The sequence below is a fragment of the Monodon monoceros genome, unplaced genomic scaffold (assembly GCF_005190385.1).
Source record: "Monodon monoceros isolate NGI ecotype Baffin Bay Population unplaced genomic scaffold, NGI_Narwhal_1 Super_Scaffold_7, whole genome shotgun sequence".
Lineage (NCBI taxonomy): Eukaryota > Metazoa > Chordata > Mammalia > Artiodactyla > Monodontidae > Monodon > Monodon monoceros.
In genome coordinates, this window is record NW_021703784.1 from 29413634 (window position 1) to 29436487 (window position 22854).

The following is a 22854-nucleotide window of genomic DNA, read 5'->3' on the forward strand; positions in this document are numbered from 1 at the left end:
TCATAATCTAGCCATCTATCTGCTTTTCCAAGTCCTTCTCTACCCCAACCCCACAAGACCTTGTATTCTAGCCTCAATGAACTTCTTTGTGTTCCAAAAATTTAATGAAATACTCCCTCTTCCTGGAATATTATACCCACAGTCTTCCTCTGCCCCTTATCTTCCCCTAATATTATTGTTTATCCCTCAAGACACTACTTTGTCAACTGCTATGTCCATGAGACTTTCCTGAATACCCACATGCTAGGTAAAGCATTCTTTTCTCTTGTGTATAGTATCCAAACATCACTGTTTAGCATTTACCACATCATTTAATAATGAATGAATTACTTCCCTTTCCTGCCCAATTAGATTCTGAATTCCCGGAGGGCGAATATTTGATCATGATCAATATTAACCTTAGGGCATTCTTAGCAAGTATCTAAAACATAAATATTTGTTAAATAAATGAAAAATGAATTATCAAATGAATGAATGAACTTGTACTAGAAATCAGGAGAACTAGTCATGGCCTGCTACTATACAACAGAATGATGAAAGTCAAATCAAAGGTGATTAAGACTATAAGAATTTGATAGAGGGTTTGAAGCTTGTCTTGTTCACCACCATAAATCCAGTTATTTAATAAATACTTGTTAAACCAACATATTTGTAATTCACAAGAAACTGTAAGATTAAATGAAAATTCTTTTGCTGCATTCATGTAGAGCCCAACATAGTTTGAATCCCTACTTTTCTTTAGGCTAATCTCAGAGGTACCAGACTGCTCCCCAACCACCAATGAGGTACATATTCAAATGCATACACACATAAATGTGCTCTATGTCTTCCTCTAAATTTCAGCCATACCAAGATACCCTTGATTTCTTAAATTTGGTAAAGAAAGCTATTCTATAGGGAACAAGAATTTGAAATACAAAAAAGAGACAAATTTGAAATACAAAAAAGAGACAAAAAGACCTATTGAGTACTTTCTCTGAAAGTATTTTTCAAATACTTTTTTTGCCAAAAACGTTGTCAAAATTTAACTTTACCAAAATTTAGCTTTATTTATGATTTTTGCTATTATATCTTGATAAAAAGACCAATTTATCTTACAATAAAAATAATTACTGGGTTAATGCTTATCTGGATGTTTGCTTTCAGAAATTAAAACCAAAACAAAAATACAAAAACCCTGTATATATCTGGCCTACAAGTTTATCTCAGCCAAAATGAACAAGGTCTCCATCTAGTGACAATTTAAGCAATATGCAGGAATGTGCACCTTAAAAATCAGAAGAGATTATTTATAAAAAGGGCCGCAAACACTTCAAGCTTGCTCAAGACATACCACTTTCACTATACCATTTCCCTTCACTTTGACAGAAATTGACCTACCACTTGTGTAACTAGAGTCTTTCTCATTTGGGCACTAAAGTGAAGATACCTCACTTTATAAATGTTTCCTTCAACCAAAACCGTTAACTTCTGAAAAAAAAAAAAAAACTATTTTATCCCAGAGTCTACCTAGCAGGATACAAAACAAGTATTTATTAAAACCTGAGTGGAACATGAGCATCATGCAAATTTTGTCCTCGGGTGAAATAGAATGGAACAATTCATATAGTTGAAACTAGTTTTTAACAAGGTTTACTTTGTACTTAAGTACCAAAATACTTAGTCCAAGTTTAAAACGAAGCTACCTCATACCAATTCTACTAACAGTGGTTATGCATTATAAGGAGATTATAATAAACTTCATAAATTCTTCAGAAAAGGAAGAATTGCAGGAAATTGCAGGTATTCTCCTCAGGAAATCACCAAAAAGGTCAGGTGGCGCCAGAGACAAAAAGAGTACAACACAATTCGAGAAATATGAGACCTCATATATCTGAAATATATCTGCTATTACATAACCACATTTAAGGCCATATTATAATTATTCAATTATTCCATTAATGATGGACAGTGAGGTTCTATCAAATTTTTATTACAAATTATACTACATATTTCCTTACATACTAGTTCTTTTATTTCTATAGGTTAAATTTCTACACATAATATAATTTCTGTATCAAAGGGTATAACACATTTTTAAAATTTATTTATTTCTTTATTTTTAGCTGTATTGGGTCTTCTTTGCTGTGCGGCAGGCTTCCTTTAGTTGCGGGGAGCAGGGGCTATTCTGCGGTGGCTTTTCTTGTTGTGAAGCACAGGTTCTAGGCGCGCAGGCTTCAGTAGTTGTGGCTCAAGGGCTCTAGAGAGCAGGCTCAGTAGTTGGGACGCACGGGCTTAGGTGATCCACGGCATGTGGGATCTTCCTAGACCAGGGCTTGAACCCGTGTCCCCTGAATTAGCAGGCGGATTTTTTTTTTTTCTTGCGGTACACGGGCCTCTCACTGTTGTGGCCTCTCCCGTTGTGGAACACAGGCCCCGGACGTGCAGGCTCAGTGGCCATGGCTCACGGGCCCAGCCGCTCCACGGCATGTGGGATCCTCCCGGACCGGAGCACGAACCCGTGTCCCCTGCATCGGCAGGCAGACTCTCAACCACTGCACCACCAGGCACGCCCGAGCAGGCAGATTCTTAACCACTGCGCCACCAGGGAAGCCCAGTATAACACATTTTTTAAATAAGTACTGGTTGATAACTTTCCTAAAAGGTTATAACTTATAATAGTCCCACCGAAAGTGTGTTAAGAGGGCCAATTTTTCAGTATATTCATCAATATTCAATATTTAATCATCATTTTTATATAATTCCACAATCTCTTGGTTTTATAAAAACAGGGTTTCTCAGTTCTCCTGCTCTGAGCATGTTTAATGTTTAATCCCATGTCACCTTAATAAAAGCTATGCCAAGTGTTCTCTGAAACATAATTTTATATAAGATCACTTTACTTGAGTAATTTTTACATTACTTTTATTTTCTTTAAATAGAACCCATTTACTTGCCTGAAGACAAAAGGCTATTGATCATCTCCAAAAATGTAGGATGTACAAACTGATAATCCTCAAGAAGTAAAACTACTTGTTGTGCTTCAATACCTGCAAGATGTAGCACCTGCACAATAAGAAAACACATTTTGGTACACATTAAATATTTTTGGCACAGGTAAAAACTTTCATTCTGTATGTAAACTAAGTTGTTTTTATTGATTGATATTTGAGTAATCAAAATTTAGCCATATAGTCTAGAAAGTAAATCCACTGAATAATCAAAATTTAGCCATATAGTTTGGAAAGTAAATCCAGTTCATAAACAAATACTACTGGGAGGAAATTTAATTATTTTACATCTAGGACATTAAAAGCTAGAGGATAATTTTTAAATACACCTACGTATGTCCTAAATGCCATCTTTTTGTTTATCTTACCTATCCATATAACATCCCATAATCTGGGGTGCTGAGAGCTAAAAACATAATTTTGTAACAATTATGGAGAAAACAATCATCAAAATTAAAATAAAGACTATGTTGCATATCAGAGATTTAAAGGTCTTTAAAGGCTTTTAGAATAACTAACTGTGATTTAAAACCAAATAAAACAAAAGACTGTGAGTCACTCACATGTTTGAGATCATTTTTGAACTGCTTCAGTTCATATCCCCTGGAAATCTTTGGTGAAAACAGCACTGCTCCATGCATATGACTGACTAAAGAAGTGATGGTCCGACGACCTACACCACTGCATCCGGCTAACAGAAGTGAACCTCCAGGAAAACTCAGCACTCTGTCTATCCTAGACACATATTCCACGACTTCTTGGAAAAGTAAAATATCTAAATTCTGGTTATCTCGTCCATAATGAATAAGACCCTTCAAAAGATCACAAAGCGTATTATATAATTAATATAAGTCCAAATTACATAATAAAATGTTATCTAGATTAAGAGATTATATTTTTGGTGCCCTCAAGAAAAGGGGTTAAGTATATTCATGTTGTTTCACACTCTTTTATCTATCCAGTAATCCAGCTTTATGGCACTTTGTAAGGAAAAATTTACGTGATGTCAAACAAGTTCACGGGTCCACAACAGTCAGTTACTTTTGAACACCATTAATATAACTAGTAAAAAGCAGTGTAAGATAGCAGGTTAATTATAAAGACTTCAAAAGCTCTCAAATTTTTACCACTTGTTACACATCAAATCAGTGTGCACAGACTATAAAACAATCCCCAAACTCTCAAAACGTACTGCCTAAAGATATTTTGTGAACTCTTGTTCTTACACACAGCTCAGCAATGAACCAAAAGCCCACAAAGAGGTAGCATGCCCTGCCAGGAGCTATGTGATAGAGTGAAGAAAGAGAGACAGGACAGCTTTTGCATATTTAACAACTTTCGCACATTCCCAAACTTTTCAATATCCATTCCAGGCAAACAAATAAATTTACTAGACCATGAAAGACTTTTCTTGATATAAAATCCATACTAACTTCCACTATAAATATTAATTTTTAAAGTAATCATATATAATACTGTTTCTTCTTATTATAATTAATCTCAAAAACAAAACAAACAAAAAAAACTCCATAGGACAGTGCTACTAAAAGTTTCAGTGAACCAGCAGCATCAACATCATTTGGAAGTGTCTCAGAAATTTGGATTCTCTTCTGATTGTTTTCAGATTCAGATAAGTACCTACTGAATTCAGATTTCTCCGGATGGGACCCAGCCATCAATATTTTCTGGTTCTCAAAGTGATTCTAATGCTCACTAAAGTTTGAGACCACTGCTCTAGAATGAAAAGTTAATATTATATTAACTGTTAATATAATATTAGAAGTTATATTTCCCAATTAATATTAAGCCTTTTTAATAGTTCCAACCTCAGATACCTTTTTCCAGCATGTATCCTAGCAATTTTACACTAATCTGTGTAAGTGCATGTGCACCTACTTAGATCTGCCACACTGGGCTAAATTCCAAAAGATACAAACCGGTTTTGCCTATTCTAAGATCTTTCACTTCATGCCTTCAAAAAACTTACAATAAATATTTTGAAAATGGCTTTAATCATAACCAAATCCCAATTCAAATTCATTATTCATATTATACCTTTTTAATAACATCCTTAAGATCTGCAGAATTTAGTTTTCCAAGTGGTTTTCCATGTGGAGGCAAAGGTTGTCGTGGGGCTGACCTTATTCCTGAATTATGTCGAGCTCCCCATGTAACATAGAAATTATCTGTAGAAATGAAAGATATTTTTGTTTTATGTGTGTTAATCATAATGGGAGCATCAGTAGATATATTTCACACTAAACTGTTTTTAACTTAATTAGTCCAAATAAGAACATCCCCAGAAAGGCAAAGATTAATTACTTTGAATTGGCAAATAAATAAAACAATCTCAAAATTATTCTTGAAAAAGAACACAGATTTACTAATGTCATCAAGAGCCCTGACTTCTAAAATAAAAGAAAAATTAACCAAATTTTAATTAGAAAATAAAAATCCCACAAACTTCCCTTAAATTTATCTATAGCAGTGTTCCTGTTACCACACAAGGAAAATCTGTTCACCATTCTATTGAAGCTTTCGCCTCCCAATTCCTCTGGGACACTGTTCCATCAGTATCCTCCTTGTCATATGCTGCGCTCAGCAAACCTTCCCTAGACCCCAAGCTACCTCATGTTCTTCTTTCCTTCTCCATCATATTTCTCACATTATCTTCTACTTGCCAAAACCACTATACTAAACTCTTACTTGGGAACAACAATGCTACCCTAATTGCGAAATCCAAACCTTCGTTGTAGTCATTATCCCAACATGACTTGTGTGCATCTCCTTAATGGAGCTTTTTTCCTTGAATCTATATTACCGTGCTCATCAAGCCACAACCACTACTCCTTTTCAGTTTTCTATTTATCCCTTATATATATATATATTTTTTTTTTTTTTTGCAGTACGCGGGCCTCTCACTGCTGTGGCCTCTCCCATTGTGGAGCATGGGCTCCGGACGCGCAGGCTCAGCGGCCATGGCTCACGGGCCCAGCCGCTCTGTGGCATGTGTTATCCCTTATATTTTTATTTTCACTGGGATCCAAATTCAGCCTATTATGCTTTAATTCTAAATACTCCCCTGGAATTATTTAATCTTATTCTGTGGATTAGATTATCAACTATCTAAATATACACCAAAAACCGATTCACTACGTATCTCTAGGCAAGTCTCCCAGCTCTAGTCTAGTCCCATATTTCGAATTGCTTAATGACATATAACTCATGCATTCATTCATTAAACACTTATCTATCACAGACCTGTATTTAAACATCGTTCTTCCTGTTAGAGATAAGTAATGAATAAGACAAACATAATTTCTGCCCTCACAGAACTGATAAACTTTATGTAGGTTCCCAAAAGACACTCAAAAAGCTTGTAAACATTCAAACACATGCATAAAACTGAACTCATTATCTTCATGTCTCATCATTTCTCAGCTGGACTATTGCAGCATCCTCTTACCTCATATCCCTGCTACAAGCCTTTACCCCATCAAATATATCTTCACTGCTACTAGAGTAACAAACACAAAAACAAAATCTGATAGTACCACTGCACTCCAATATCACATATAGCTTCCCGCTACCTTAAAAAAAAAACTTTTCCTAATCAAGGTCCTTTGCAATTTGGCTTCAATTTGGCTCCACTGACTGCTTGAATCTCTTATCTCCCTCTGTACTCCAATATATACCCCAGTTTTCTCAAACCTTTGATTCTTTGCATATGCTTTTTCCTTTGTCTGGAATGCCCTTCCCCTCTTCTTCACTTAATTGTATCCTTTAAGATACAGTTTGATTTCCTGTAATTGCTCCAAAAAATTAAAGTCTTAGGTGTTAATCTAACAAAATACCTTATAGGACTTATGCTGAAAACTATACAACACTGATGAAAAAAAGCAAAGAGTATCTAAATAAATGGACAAATATATTATGTTCGTGGATTGGAAAAATCAACATAATAAAGAGGTCAATTCTTCCCAAACCAATACACAGAACTAATACAATTCCTACCACAATCTCAGCAACATTGTTTATATATACAAGATTATTCTAAAATTTATATGGAAAGGCAAATAGCTAAAACAATTTTAAAGAAGAAGGAATCAGTCAATCGAATTTTAAGACTTATTATACAGCTACAGCAATCAACTCAGTGTGGTACTGGCAGAAGGACATATACATCAATGGAACAGAATCAGGAACCCAGAAACAGAGTTACACAATTAATTTTTGACTAATGTGCAAAAGCAATTCAAGGCAGAAGGGTAGCCTATTTAACAAGTGGTGCTGGAACAAGTGGACAACCATAGGCAAAGAAATGAACCGTGACCTAAGTCTCACTCTTTACACAGAAATTCACTCAAAATGGACCACTGACTTAAAACATAAAACTATAAAATATTTAGGAAAAAAGGTGGAGAAAATCTTCAAAATCTAGGACTAGACAGAGTTCTTAAACTTGACACCAAAAAATCCTTAAAAAGAAAAATTAATAAACCAAGCTTCATAAAATTAAAACCTTTTTTAATCTGTGAAAGACTCTATTAAGAAGATGAAAAGACAAGCTACACAGTGGGAGAATATATTTGCTAACCACATATGTGACAAAAGAATAGTATCTAAAATACAGAAAGAACTCTAAAAACTAAAATCCAATTAGAAAATGGGCAAAAGACACAAAGAGACATTTCACTGAAGAGGACAGACAGAAGACAGTTAATCATATGAAAAGATGTTCAACTTCATTAGCTGTCAGCAAGATGCAAAATAAAACCAATATGACGTATCAGTACACACTTATCAGAATGGCTAAAATAAGAAAATATTGACAACACCCAATGCTGGCACAGATGTGGAGCACCTGGATCACTCGTAAATTGCTGATGGAAATGTAAACTGCTGATGGAAATGTAAACTGAAATACAGCTACTCTAGACAACAGTGTGGCAGGTTTTTTTTTTTGAACTAAGCATACAAGTACCATTCAACCCTGCAACTGCACTCCTGAGCATTTATCTCAGAGAAACAAAAATCTCCACACAAAAACCTGCACATAAATGCCTACAGCAGCTTTCCTCTTAATAGCCAAAAACTGAAAACAACTCAGATGCCCTTCCACAAGTAAATGGTGAAAGAAATGGTAGCATGTCTAAATATAATACCTACTCAGCAATAAAAAGGAACAAACTACTGAAACACTCAAGAACCTGCATATATCTCCAGAGAATTATTCTGATTGAAAATAAGATTGTTGAAATGACAAAATTGAACACAGAAAAGATGGGTGGTTTCCAGGGGATGGAAGAGGAGTTGATCCATTTTAACTGTATCAATGTCAATATCCTGGTTGTGATATTACACTATTTTTGCCAGAGTTGAAAGAAAACAAGTAAAAAGTACATGTGCTCTCTCTCTGTTAGTTCTTACAACTGTACGTGAATCTACAATTATCTCAAAATAAAAAATTTCAAAGTAACTTCCTCAAAAAGGAATTAGTCTCTACTCTTCTACACCCCTAATATCCAACATTTATCCCAAATATATTCAGAAAAGTTATATTAATTGTAAAACACTTCATGCTCTATTGTATTTACCAGTTTAACCATCTATTTGCATAAATCTTTGTGGCACCTAAACATATTAGCAATAGTTATCATTGTAAGCAAGGACTTTCACATCTGTATCTGCCATTAGATTACAAGTTTCTTAAGCACAAGAATGTATCTAGTTTATTTTTCAGTATCCAAAATTAAATTTTTAATTTTGGATACTTAAAATTTTTAAGCATCCAAAATTTTTCTTAATAATTTTTCTTAATATTCTACTATGTGAAAATCATATTTGCCTGGATCTAACATATATCAATCAAGCCTGTATTTTTTTTTAAATGCAACCCTTCATTAAAAAGTAAAATACTGAGAAAAAAATATTATTGAGTCCTACACAGGAGACTCTAAAAGATACCAAATTCTAGAGAATTCAGATAAGACACTGATACTATCTAATGCCCAAAGGATATGTCACTTTCTTTGCAAGACGAGACACTATTAACTCAATTTTTAGACTCATAACTCATGAGAAACATGGCAGCATTTTAGAACAAGAGCCTCTCCATGCTAAGCCATGAAAACTACACGCCACAATGACATAAAACCTCACTCAAAATCAAGCCAATTTTGAACTATTAACAGGCTTCTCTCAGCATTTCATCCTGTCTTAGGTTCTTTTGAACTTATTTCCTGATTCTAAAACTCAAGCAGCACCTAGAAAATTCCTTCTATCAATCTTAGTATCCTTTTCACCTTCAAGACTCCCCTTGGCTTACGTCATTATGACCCTGGAACCAATATCAAATCTAGAAAGATACAACATAATGTATTATATGAAATATTTTTGAAGGCTTGCCTTACACTCTAATAGAATAGAAATTCATTTTGTAGCTTGAAAGAAGTTTTATTAGGAAAGACTTCCATATTACAGTCATCCTCTGTCAAAGGCCTTTTCAACATGTTGATTTTCATTTTATATGCATCACTCCCACAGCATTTCATAATGTAAATTGGTCATTAAGCAGTAATAGTTGCAAATGCAACATAGCTCCTTTGACTGGTGCTATGCTTTGTTTATCATAATAATGGGTGAAGCTGATAAGAGGATACATAAGAAGTTCTGTGCTAATGACGTTATGAGTAGTGACAGGAATGAGTCACTTTCTCAAGCGAAAGTTCATTATAATCAAATATGGATTTTCACTATGATCTTTAAATATCACACATATACGGCTATTTTTATTAGTAAAAGTCTTTCAGGAAATACAGTTTTGAATTGCAAATGTTAAACATTACGGTCTGAACAACCGTTTCCAAGAAAACAATTATCGTCATCATATTTTGTTTGGAACATAATTATTGAAATCTAGCAAAGAAGACAGAGCAGCCTCTTACGGTAAAAACATTAAAATTATCCAAAGTTTTAGCGTTTTTGTTTTAATTAATTTTACTGAAGTATAGTTGATTTAAAATGCTGTGTTAATTTCTACTCTACAGCAAAGTGATTCAGTAATACATATATAAATTATCCAAAGTTTTCATTTGTTTAGATATATGAAATCATGCTATCAGTAAGAAAAAAATTGGAAGTGCTCATAACTTTTATATATTTACATAAACTCTGTAACTATATTACCTGCCATATTGTCTAGTACATCTGAGCCCCAGTCTCCTTGAAACACTGATGTTAAAATACTGTCAAATAAATGAAGTTCCTTTGCACCAACAATTTTGTCACGAAATAAGCGCTGCGCTTCATATGCTACAATTTCTAATACGTAAGCTAGAGGATGGTTTGAGGATCCTAAAAAAGGCAAAATTTTCTTTAATTATAATAAAATTCAAATGATTTAAAAATGGTCTGTTTCAACATAATATTAGAAAGAAATAGAGAATGAGAATCTACATACCATTATTTTGGCGTCAGATAAATAGAATAAAGGGAAAAAGAGTTAAAGTTCATTTTGTTAATGAGTTGGTAAACTTTTTTGATTCTTTAAAGGATTAAACTCTATTATTTCTAGTTGTTCAATAAAAATATCAATCCCCAAGAGCATATTAAACATGCTTTGGCTACAAAGGATAACAATTACATTTTTTTCCAAATCAAGTTTTAATAGTGACAATCATACTTTAGGAGAGGAAGCATAATAAAATATCATAAGTTTAATATCATGTTTAAAATTAATATTAACTTTTAATTTTTAAAATACTATAATTACAATACTCATTTATCTATTACAAATATAATATACATATACAGCATACACACACACACACACACACACACACACACAATATGATATTCTAAAGAGAGATAAGTGATTTGAAATCATAAAAGCAAAACTTACCTCCTTCTAAATCATATCTGAATAAGCCAAGAACCCACTGGGTAAGGATGCAAGGAGTAAAGAAATAGTGGCTATAATCATCAACTGTAAATTTGGCCCGCACCTGAAAAAAATATAGTAAATGATCTGTCTACTCTCTTAAATATATAATCATGCTATAAATTTTTCAGTCACCTTAAATTCATAGGAATGTCAATTTCTACCAGTGGCTGGAACTGTATTTCAATATTACTTATTTCCTCAGTTATCTTGTATTCTATATTTTATACATTTAAAAACAGTATCTAAGAGAGGTTGTTCATAAACTTCAACAAACTGCCAAAGGTTGTCCATGGGAAAAAATAAAATGAAAGGTTAAAAAGCCCTGCTAAAGAAAGGAATTCAAGGAAAGCTAACCTAAATTTTATAAAATGGTAGTTATAATTCCAAGGTGCTCATGGGTGTAAGACAGACCCATTTTATAATGGTGGGACCCACAGAGCTATCTTGTGTTCAAGAAATCATTAAACTTTTAACAAATCAAAGTGCCACAATTCAACATATAACCAACGAGAGAAGAGCCTCTCCCTTCCTCTCTACGGATGGAGCTACTGCTCTTATTCTGGCCTTGACTGCCTAACATTTGAATTAATTTAGAAAAACATAGCTTTATTTTTCCCCACTTCTACTCCAATACTATAAAAAGCATCCTCCACAAACACTTCCATAACTTTCACATGCTATTCCCTTTACCCAAGAAGACCCTCTTTCACCTCCAGCCACTTTGTGAATTTCTCTTTATTTTTCAAACCTTAGACCACATTTCATCTCCTCTTAAAATTTACAATAGCCAGGACATGGAAGCAACCTAAGTGTCCATCGACAGATGAATGGATAAAGAAGATGTGGCACAAATATACAATGGAATATTACTCAGCCATAAAAAGAAACGAAATTGAGTTATTTGTAGTGAGGTGGATGGACCTAGAGTCTGTCATACAGAGTGAAGCAAGTCAGAAAGAGAAAAACAAATACCGTATGCTAACACATATATATGGAATCTAAAAAAAAAAAAAAGGTTCTTAAGAACCTAGGGGCAGGACAGGAATAAAGATGCAGACCTAGAGAATGGACTTGAGAACATGGGGAGGGGGAAGGGTAAGCTGGGACAAAGTGAGAGAGTGGCATGGACATATATACACTGCCAAATGTAAAATAGCTAGTGGGAAGCAGCTGCATAGCACAGGGAGATCAGCTCAGTGCTCTGTGACCACCTAAAGGGGTGGGATAGGGAGGGTGGGAGGGAGATGCAAGAGAGAGGCGATATGGGGATATATGTATATGTATAGCTGATTCACTTTGTTATAAAGCAGAAACTAACACACCATTGTAAAGCAATTATATACTCCAATAAAGATGTTAAAAAAAAAATCTACTACACACAACAAAGCTATTCACTCCCTCTTCCATGCTATCTCTGTAACTGGTGCATATTGTTATTGATAGACTTACTACCCTGCGTTAATAGTTTATTTATATGATCAGGTTCCTCATTAGACTGTGCATTTCTAGGGAATGGTGACTCAGTCATCTTTGTATCCCTAGGACTAGCACTGGAAAGAGAAGGTACTCAAATATCTTCTGCATCCTTAATGCCTATTTTCAAGTATCACCCCACTTTATCAGAATATTTTAGACATTTCCTCACAGATAAAAGGAAAGAAATAAACATCAAGAACTACTCTCGGGTTTGAAGCCTGAAAGACAGAAACTGATAGAAGTCAGGAGAAAGATCTAGTTTTGGAAAGAAGATGAACCCCACTGTAGATAAACTAAATTTGAAATCAAAGCAGAATGACCTTCTACTCACTGATTTATTCATTCAATACTTTTTGGGTGTCTATTAGAAACTATGCCAGAAGATACAATAATGAATAACACACACACAAACATCTATCCTCACAGAGTCACTCTCCAGTAGAAAAGTATAATAAACGACAGGAAAAGAAAGCCTGAGCATCAACACAAATCAGGATTAAAGGTAGCCCTTTGGGAGTAATACCAATAGACATGAAAACTACAATGTAAGTGAATATATACCTGTTCATACACTTGTACCATAGATCCTGCTAAGAGATAAATTTTTGATGAAGAACCCCAAATAGTATGATTCTTCAGATTTTTATGTAGAACTGGTTTCAGATATGCTCCATAAATTGTCTGTAATTGCTCTCTTTCTGGGTAACTAAAAAAAAGCATATAAGAAGTTGAAATAAATCAACATTCTAAACTACTATTTCTTTTAAGATTTTTTTAGATGTGGACCATATTTGAAGTCTTTATTGAACTTGTTACAATATTGCTTCTCTTTTATGTTTTGGTTTTTTGGCCACGAGGCATGTGGGATCTTAGCTCCCTGACCAGGGATCGAACCTGCACCCCCTGCATTGGAAGGCGAAGTCTTAACCACTGGACCACCAGGGAAGTCCCCTAAATTATTATTTTAATGTTAAGTTATAGCAATGGTTTTCAAACTGTGTGGTTTTCAAATTGTAAGGCCTAAATACCTCCAAGGTTTACTCAACGGCTAAGGCCAGGCTCACAGACCCTATTGTTACTTCAACTAAATCAGATCCCTAATTATCTGTTTTCAAATACTAAGGATTCTAATAGAGGATTCCAATGAAATTACTTAAAAACATAATTGTTTAAAAGACCACTGCTCTTTAGAAAGGGCCAAAGGAAAATTCTGCTTAAGAAAAAGTATTTTGAATTAAGTATAGTCTGTACAAAGAACAGTAATCCACCTTAGAACTACAGAAGTAGAAAACAACAAATAAAATCAACCTGTTTCTCCCTAAGCAAAATCTATTTCAGTACAGCTTAATTGGTTGCTGTAACATTTCTAAAAGAAGAATGTTAATAGACGGGGGCAGTTTAGCATGAAAACACAAAAACAAGATTTTGTAAGGCAAAATAGAGGACCTAGCGTCATAAAATTCGAGTCCATGTAACAATTATGGACCATGGAGATGGATGGGTATGTTATGATTAATATTATAAGCCACTAAATGACCTAACTCTACTTTGTTAAAATTTAAATTCTCTTTTTAGTTATCTACATAAAATTTGATTGTATTTTTGCTTTAAATAACCCATAAAACATTTAAATCTAAAACCCACCGTTCAGGTTCCTGAGATTGACATTTAGAGACAATACAAAGCAGTTGTTTTGTTTCTAATATATAACAAGCATTGATTAAAGCCTTCATCACCCTAAATTACTGCCTACAGTTTAGGAAGGATAGGAAAAAACTAACATCAGAGCTTAAGTTTGACTATTTTTATATTCTACCTTTTGAAGTAATATCATTAATATATACCTTTCATAAAATGCAATGTATGTCTCCCTAAGTCAAAAAAATCTTTTAATACAATGATACGTACTCTACAGCACAAAGACGAACAATAGAAGTAAATCTGGTAGTAAGCTTATGTCTTCCCAGTCTTCCTCCAGCTGACACAGAAGCCACAATTTGAATATTTTCTAAACCAACCCATTCCAAATTTTCATCATAAAATCCTTGATATGTCAATACCTATTTGAAAATAAATATATTTAAGTGTTTTATGCTTAAGATTTTCTAATCATGATATATTTTGCATAAAATTCAATTGTTTCCAAATGCAATCATCATCAGAGGATTATGGTTACTGGAAAATGGGGGGAAGACAAACTGGGAGATTGGGATCAACATATACACACTACTATGTATAAAATAGATAACTAATAAGGACCTACTGTATAGCACAGGGAACTCTACTCAATACTCTATAATGACCTATATGGGAAAAGAATCTAAAAAATAGTAGATATATGTATAGGTATATCTGATTCACTTTGCTGTACAGCAGAAACTAACACAACATTGTAAATCAACTATACTCCAATAAAAATTTTGTTTTTAATTTTAAAGACTCTGTGTTCAATTAATGTTAGCTGAATTATCCTCATTTTTAAAATGCTTTTCAAATAAATGTTAAAATACAGGTGATAGTATAAATTCACCAGCAATTATCAAAAAAAAAAAAGTGAAAGAGGGCTTCCCTGGTGGCGCAGCGGTTGAGAGTCCGCCTGCCGATGCAGGGGACACGGGTTCGTGCCCCGTTCCGGGAAGATCCCACATGCTGCGGAGCAGCTGGGCCCGTGAGCCATGGCCGCTGGGCCTGCGCCCCCTGTCCGAAGCCTGTGCTCCGCAATGGGAGAGGCCACAGCGGTGAGAGGCCCACGTATGGCCAGAAAAAAACAGTGAAAGAAATCAGGAGAAATATAAGGATAATATTTTTTCTATAAATATTTTATTATATTCTTCAGTTATATAGAAAAGCAAAATGTGAACCAAAATGAGTATATTAAGCTCTAATTTAGAATTTAGAGTTTCTAATGTGATGTAAATCACATAAAGAAAAAAAATCTTCCACAGTGACTGAAGCATGACTGAGCGAGTCTAACTGCTCTCAGAAGAATGCATACCTAAAAGAATGAAGCAAAAACTTCCCTAGCTCCAGCACCATCCCCAGCTTCTGCTTTTCTCCATTTTTTAGGAATAAAGGGTAGGTAAATGGTGTAGGGTAAAGGTTGTTTTTACTCTTTCTGTCATATATCATCTTGATGTAATACTAATCTTTAGATGGAGGAAGATCAAAGAAAGTAGCCCTGGAACAAGTGTGAGATGCTTCAAGAGTTTAATTTCCATGACACATGCTAGATAAAACTAGCCCTAAAAAGGAAAGCAGATTTTCTATCTACAAGAAAAGTTAATGAAATTAAATTGTTTCCAATTATATCAAAACACTTCAAGTGATAAGACCCACCTGCTGCAGGAAAGCTACCAAAGTACTGGTCCCCCATTTATCAAGCTTGGGTAGGTTGATATCTTTTAAGTACAGAACAAGTCTCTCACAGTCTTTTGGTCTATACACTCGACCAGTATTAGTACTGATTACCATGCAAGTCTGGCTCAGTTTCTGCAGGAGATGCCGAGAAGTAGTTTGCGCACTACAGTGAACTGTAGCAATTTGAGTGGACCGGAGTTGGGAAAAGGCATACCTGAGCAGCATCCTGAGAAAGATATAAAACATTTGACTTCACAAATGCAACCAATAAAATACTTTCTATATTCAATACAAAATTTCTATTTTTAAATATTTTAGTTTCTAAATTACGTATGATGTTTAAGGGAAAAGTGGTAAAAATAGATATGGTTTCCATAACTATCCATAGCTATGAAGGTAAGCTTTCTAATTTTTAGACTGGAAAAAGAATTAATTCATATTTTAAGGCATTCTTGGGACTCTTTCAGCAAAAAAAAAAAAAAAAAAAAAATCACAGTTCACAGAAATAATTCAGTTTGAAAAAGTACACATAAAAAGTATTGTTTCCCCACAGTTGAAGGAAAGATTTTAAACTATTAAGTTCTCCAAGTTAAAAAAAATTACTATGACTTTACAGAATTGTTTAATTATTACTAGAAATGTGAAAATAATAATCCATATTTCCTTTATTTCCAAAAAACTACACTCAGGAGGCACTAAAAATAGGTTGAATTCCACTGAATTAAAAGCTATTTTTAAATAGCTAACTTCAAGATTCCTTTTTTATAACTACAGCATATAGTAGTTTGCGAGTACATCAGGTATTCATTTTTTATGATTGTACGCACAGATTCTTTTTAAGAGTATCTTCTAATTCCACTGGAAAACACATAACTCGGCAGAAAAAAGGACATATTTTTCTCTATAGTCATATTATCTTTACAAGTAGTGACAATAAAGAGTCCTTCATGAAAATGTAAATGCTACTTTAACCAAAAAAAAGGTAACAAAAGCTGTTAAATCATTTTAAAACAGGAGAGAAGCATAAATCCACAATATGCACCTCGATTAACATTTTTCTCCTCTTACCCTTTGCCACATCCTTCTGGTCCGACAAGAACAAACGGCTGTTTAGTATCAGAACTTAACCAAGGTTTGAAATAATCTAGACCTCGTTGCATGTCAGGAGTCTGAATGACTGGAAGAGTTTGGCTATTACTGAAATCATCAGCAGACAAGTTTTCTGGCTTCTTCAGCACATAAGATGCTAATCGTCCTCTACTCAAGTCATAGTAGGTGTCCATTGGTTTGTGAGGGTCCGGAGGAGATTCTCGTGCCCAATTAAAAACCTTGAGAGGAAAAAGTTGTGATCGGTTTTCATATACAGTGCTCCAAACAGAGTATGTGAAATTTTAATTCTTTAAAGTAAATGCTCCAAAGAGAATCATCTTACTTTAAAAATAAAAAAGTTCACATGCACTAAACTCACCTAATACCCTTAATAATTATAGTAACATTTTATCTGAAATATTACTCTCTGAATGATCATTTAAGCAAATAAAAGTCATCTGGTTCACACATATGTTGTATAAATATATTCAACTTTTAACTGAATTCTTATGAACACTAAATTACAAATTGTACAATGTAGGACTCCTAGAACTTTCATTTCCAGTACATTTTGGTACTGAACATTCCACTGTCACCACCACTGCTCTCAACTTGTTCTTTCTTACACAAAAAACTGTTATCTGCACAGATACACAGCAGAGAGTTAGCCCCTAATGCCACTCTTCAACAGCTTTATTCTAAACTTTGGCCATAAAATGTCTGCTTAAAAGCAGCATATAATATGACATTGAGTGGTAGCAATGAGAAGCATCCGGTAACAGAGGCAACAGAACAGCCATGGAAAGAAAAACAGAACAGAGAAAGCAATAAATGGTGATATCAATGAAACAAAGTGATAAAAATGCAGAACATAATGTTGGAGCCAACCCAAAGGAATATGTGTTCAAGTATTTCAACAGAGGCCAATAGGAAGAAATTCCTTAATATGTAGAATTTAGTTTTATAAACGTGGCTGAAATATACCTTTGCATTTAATAAAGAAAAGATTTATAATGATTACTCCATCCAAGCATTCCTAACTGCTAAAACTCTTCTGGTTAAAAAAAAAAGATTAAAAATATGTTATTTTAAGATTAAAAATGAATAATTATATTTATTTACATAGCTAAGTATCAAAAATATCTAACAAAAAAGGTATAGTCAGAACTTTAGCCTATTAAATATTATTTTATAAAATTTTAATATCATAAAATAACACAAACTAGTTCAATCAAAGGAGAAAATAAGTATACATGTACCTATGTACTTATACAGACGGTCCTCAACTTACAATGGCTCGACTTAAAGATTTTTCAAGTTTACAATAGGGCGAAAGTGATATGCATTCAGTAAACACCGTACTTTGAATTTTGATCTTTTCCCAGGCTAGCGATAATGTGGTAAGATACCTTCCTGTGATGCTGGGCAGTGGCAGTGAGTGGCAGCAAACTGCAGCTCAGGCAGTCAGCCACAAAATCACCAGGGTAAACAACTGATATGCTTACAACCATACTATTTTTCACTTTCTGTATAACAGTCAAGAAATTACATTCTATTTGACACTTTATTATAAAATAGGCTTTGTGTTAGAGGATTTTGCCCAAGTGTAGTCTAATGTACGTGTTCTGAGCACTTTAAGACAGGCTAGACTAAGTTATGATATTTGATAAGTTAGGTGTAGTAAATGCATTTTCGGCTTAGGATATTTTCAACTTATGATGGGTTTATCTGGATGTAACTCCATCATAATTCGAGGAAGATCTGTATATAAATGCATTATTATTGTATTAAATGCATAATTTCAAAATTTTTAAGTTCTATACCAAGGATCAATGAAAATTGACAAAAAATGTTGACTAAACATAGGCTTTAAACGTGTATTACCTCTTTGGTGAATTCCAGACGTGACTTCATGTTCAGATTTCCACCCAGCCCCCTTATGAGATTAATAATAAACTGATCATGATCTCTGCATCCATGGAGATGTGATAAACCATTCATCACAGTCCCAACCAAACTTGTTTCTACCACATAGTCATTCTGTTGATTGAAATCCATGTTACAGACAAAAGGTAAATATTAACCAGTAAATTAGTACCATACACAGATTAATGTTTACTTATCTTTTCAAGGATCATCTTTAAATTAATCCCCCTACTCAAGTTATAGAACGTTTAGATTTCAATTTATATATATAAACTTTGAAAATAAAAAGTAATCATAAAAACACAATTGTGTATTTCTAGCTGAAAGTGCTGGATTCCTCAAATAGATACACTGTTTGTTTACTTCCTAAACCTGAAGAATATTTAAAAAAATAAGGTAAATCAATGAGCATTAGTCTAAAAGTAATAGCCCCTCATTTCCTCTTGCTGATAGAAAAGAAGCTAGAGGCAAGGGCTAGATTAATGGCTCTGGACAAGAAAGAAAAGTAAAAGCAGGCTTAAAAACAATTTGGAACTTTTTCTCTACACAGAATTTTAAAATGAAACTTTTGGACTCTGGTGGTGTAGATGATTTTGATCTGTGGGCCTCTGGGGCCCTGTGTAACTGCCAGGGAGTTAGAAGGGGAAAGCGTTCTCATTCTTTCTCTAAGTATTTGCTGAGAACCAATTATGCATTAGGATCTGTATGTGGTGCTAGGTATTTTTTTTAAAAGGTGAATTAAACAGAGCAATTGTCTTAATGGAAGTCAAGTCTAGTAGAGGAGATGGTTAATACATTGTGGCAGAAGCTATAAAGCAGAGGAAGAGTGTATTCTGAGAACAGATAACTCAGATTGCGGGCTCAAGGTCTCTTTCAAAAAGGTGACATTTAAGCTAACATTAAAAGAGTGAGATCTATCTGACATGCAGAGAACACAGCATATGCAATGGTAAGCCACCGGCGTAGTTAAGGAATTAAAAGACGCTTATGCCTGAGTAAGCAAAGGAAGAGCGGTTCAAGTCAGAAAGGTAGGCAAGGGCCAGGGTATGTGCAACTGTACAGGCCGTGGTAAGGAGTGCAAATTTTATTTTCAGTGCCTTTAAATGTTAAGAGAATAAAACGACCCAATTTACATTTTTTAAAAAAAGCACTCTGCCTGCATAATAAATATTTTTCAAAGAATTGAGAAATAGGTGGAAAAATGGGAAAAAGGGAGGAGATGAGTAGAAATCCAATGGCTTAGGCCATACTAAGAGTTCTAGGCTTTAAAGGCAAGATAAAGGAAACCCACATATTTTCTTCTAGATTGCCTGATTTGCTAAATACAAGAAAGTAAAGCTCTAGTTATAAATAAAATCAGCACTTGACTAGAGCATTCATTATAGTATATCTCTCAGAATCTGAACATGGTGAACAAAGCACAGAATAAAGAAAGAACACTCAACACATTAAAACAATTTCAAAAAATAACAGGGAACTGACCTCAGAACAGAATTAGTTTATTTTCTAACTGAATCTTTGGTATCCACTCTATGGTTTAATAGTCTTATTCTGTTATCATTTCTATAGTCATAAACCCCTTTTTTTCAATACATTCTATCTAGTATTATATTTCTCATTCTAACACTAACAGCATGCAAGTAGATGACCTCAAGGTATTTGCATTGGAGAGCCCTGTTAGGCTCTGTATGTTTTATATTAATGAAATAACAACACACCTACTGAACAGGTGCTACAAACATAGGCATCAGGTGTTTAATTAAGCTCATATACTCTGATTCACTACTCTGTTATTAACAAACTTTGGTTCTGGGGATACAACAAGGACTATAACAGGCTTAGTCCTTGCCCTCAAGGTGCTTATAGTTGAATGAAAGCAATTATAATATAGTTGAAGGACACAGTACATTGCTGCAGAAGCACAAAGAGGTAGACAGCTCAGTCATACTGAGGGCTGGTGGGAGTGGTTCTTCCCTGAAGTCTCCAGGAAAACCTATCTCATTTGCATCATTTCCTCCCAAATCCCTACTCCTCCATCATTCATCCTTACAAAAAAAGTTTAGAAAACTAACGTGAGATTGCCATTTCACTACGTGATTTGTTCAACCCCAAGTACTGACCTCTAAATCAAGTTCAGATTAATAATCGGATACTTAAAAAAAAAATCCTCATTGCTATTTATTTCCTCTATTTTTATATGTTCATGTTTTTTATAAAAGCAATGACATAAAAGAAAAACCAAGAAAATTTGAAAAAATCATGCAGATACATGAAAATTGTCTTCTTTGCACGCTAAACTTCTATTCATGCTTCAAATTCAAAATTAAATGTGATCTCCTTTTTTAAAATTCTCCTAGAAGGCAGCAATACTCTCTTCATCCTGTTATATTGTGATTATCTTTTTACATGTCATTTTCCTCCATGAGACAAACCCTTCGCAGGGATAGTGATTGTCCTGTTAATGTTCACCTCACAAAGTCTTGTCTAGGGCGTCTATTAGATATTCAATAAATTTTTGTTGAATAAACAAATGTTTTAATAATGTTATAAATAACTCACCATTCTTTCTCTACTTTAGTATTAACTTGTCATTATTTTTAGCATGACATATATGCAGATATTTACTGACACAGTAAAATGTGACAGCAAGATGGGTTTGCTAGTAAAACTTAGGCATTCCAATGTTCAAGATTTTTAGGCAAGCAGTGCAAGCTATCGTGGATGGAAGAATTAAAGTGTTTTAAGACTAACACAATAAAAAGTTATACCATGAAATACAGTGGGACAGCAATGAAGACATCTACCCCTCACTCCACCCTCATATTTTGTCAGAGCTCTTATACTAAAAAGCAGTTAAATGTAAGCAACACTCAATCATTATACTTCTTGCCTAAATAATTATGAAATATTATAATTATCTTACCTGCTTTAGAACCCATTGTAAAGCCTTTTCAAAATAATCCCCAATCCAGTTTTCAAGATTATTTCTATATTTAGGAGGCTGGTTCCTCAACCAAGATTTTATCAGAGAATTAAGATCCGTCTCTTCATCACTGAAACACATTAACAAACATGTAAGAAACTATTTAGAAAGAAATTGTGAATTTACTTACAAAATAAATTTCTGCTCCAATAAACATTCTACACATGTACTCTATCTGCTAGTATGTAAGAATTCACTTTACTTCCGTATATGTATGTGTGTATATATTACTTCTACATATATATACATATTGTGTGTATACATTACTTCTACATATATACCTACATACAGGTATATATATATTATATATATGTCATTTTCTATAAAATAAAGCAAATAAATGTCATCTATATCATTATAAGTATAGATTAAAGAAGAATTACACAACTACAAGTTAGCCAAAAAGTGGTCTAAACCCTTCCTATCCAAAGTGGGTCTACAGAATCCCAAGTCCCATCCCAGACTTAATGAAGCAAAATCTTCACTTTAACAATATCTCTGGGTGATTCAAATGCACATTAAACTTCAAGTTGCACTGCATCTTAATGCAGACCTTTAAAAGTACTTTTTCTTTTTCTCTGTCCCCAAAAAAGCCAAACACCTAAATTCCCATGCCACTACTGAAACTAGAAGATCATCCTAAAGTAAAATATAATTTTTTTAGCAAATCATTTAATTATATGAGTAACAACCAATGATTGAAATTAAACATAATATAGACATCTTATTCAAAATTACATGTTGCATATTTATAAAAATTATAGTAAAAACAACTCATAATTAATAATTTTAGAAGTTACAAGGGCTCACAATTTTATCATTTTTCCCATCTTCTACCAGTGTTTCATAGCAACACGAGTAAATACTGAGTCCCTGAATTTCTCCTCCCATATTTCTATCCAGTTTAATAAGCAAAAGAAAAAATGAAAAGATCAAAGGTAAATATTTAAATTACATTTGATAAGCTCAAAACAGACAAAGCAAAGATGCTAAACTCCTTCAGAATAAAGACTTTGTTGTCACAGTATCTCCTCAGTGCCCACGGCAACTACATGTCTTGGTTTTTCTAAGACAATCTTGATTTATAT

At 33.9% G+C, this 22854-nt stretch overlaps 1 protein-coding gene across 1 annotated transcript in view; it reads right to left on the reverse strand.

Annotated features, from left to right (window-relative positions):
* Positions 1-22854, reverse strand: part of DYNC2H1 (dynein cytoplasmic 2 heavy chain 1) — a 364114-nt gene that overhangs the window by 255995 nt on the left and 85265 nt on the right. Inside the window, exons 40-50 of the mRNA XM_029208148.1 lie at positions 21707-21836; positions 18742-18897; positions 16837-17096; positions 15748-15994; positions 14320-14471; positions 12973-13117; positions 10894-10996; positions 10179-10346; positions 5046-5176; positions 3554-3802; positions 2937-3045 (exon numbers count right to left, since the gene is read on the reverse strand). Of these exons, the coding sequence (XP_029063981.1) occupies positions 2937-3045; positions 3554-3802; positions 5046-5176; positions 10179-10346; positions 10894-10996; positions 12973-13117; positions 14320-14471; positions 15748-15994; positions 16837-17096; positions 18742-18897; positions 21707-21836 (1850 nt within the window). The remainder of the gene's footprint in view (positions 1-2936; positions 3046-3553; positions 3803-5045; positions 5177-10178; positions 10347-10893; positions 10997-12972; positions 13118-14319; positions 14472-15747; positions 15995-16836; positions 17097-18741; positions 18898-21706; positions 21837-22854) is intronic.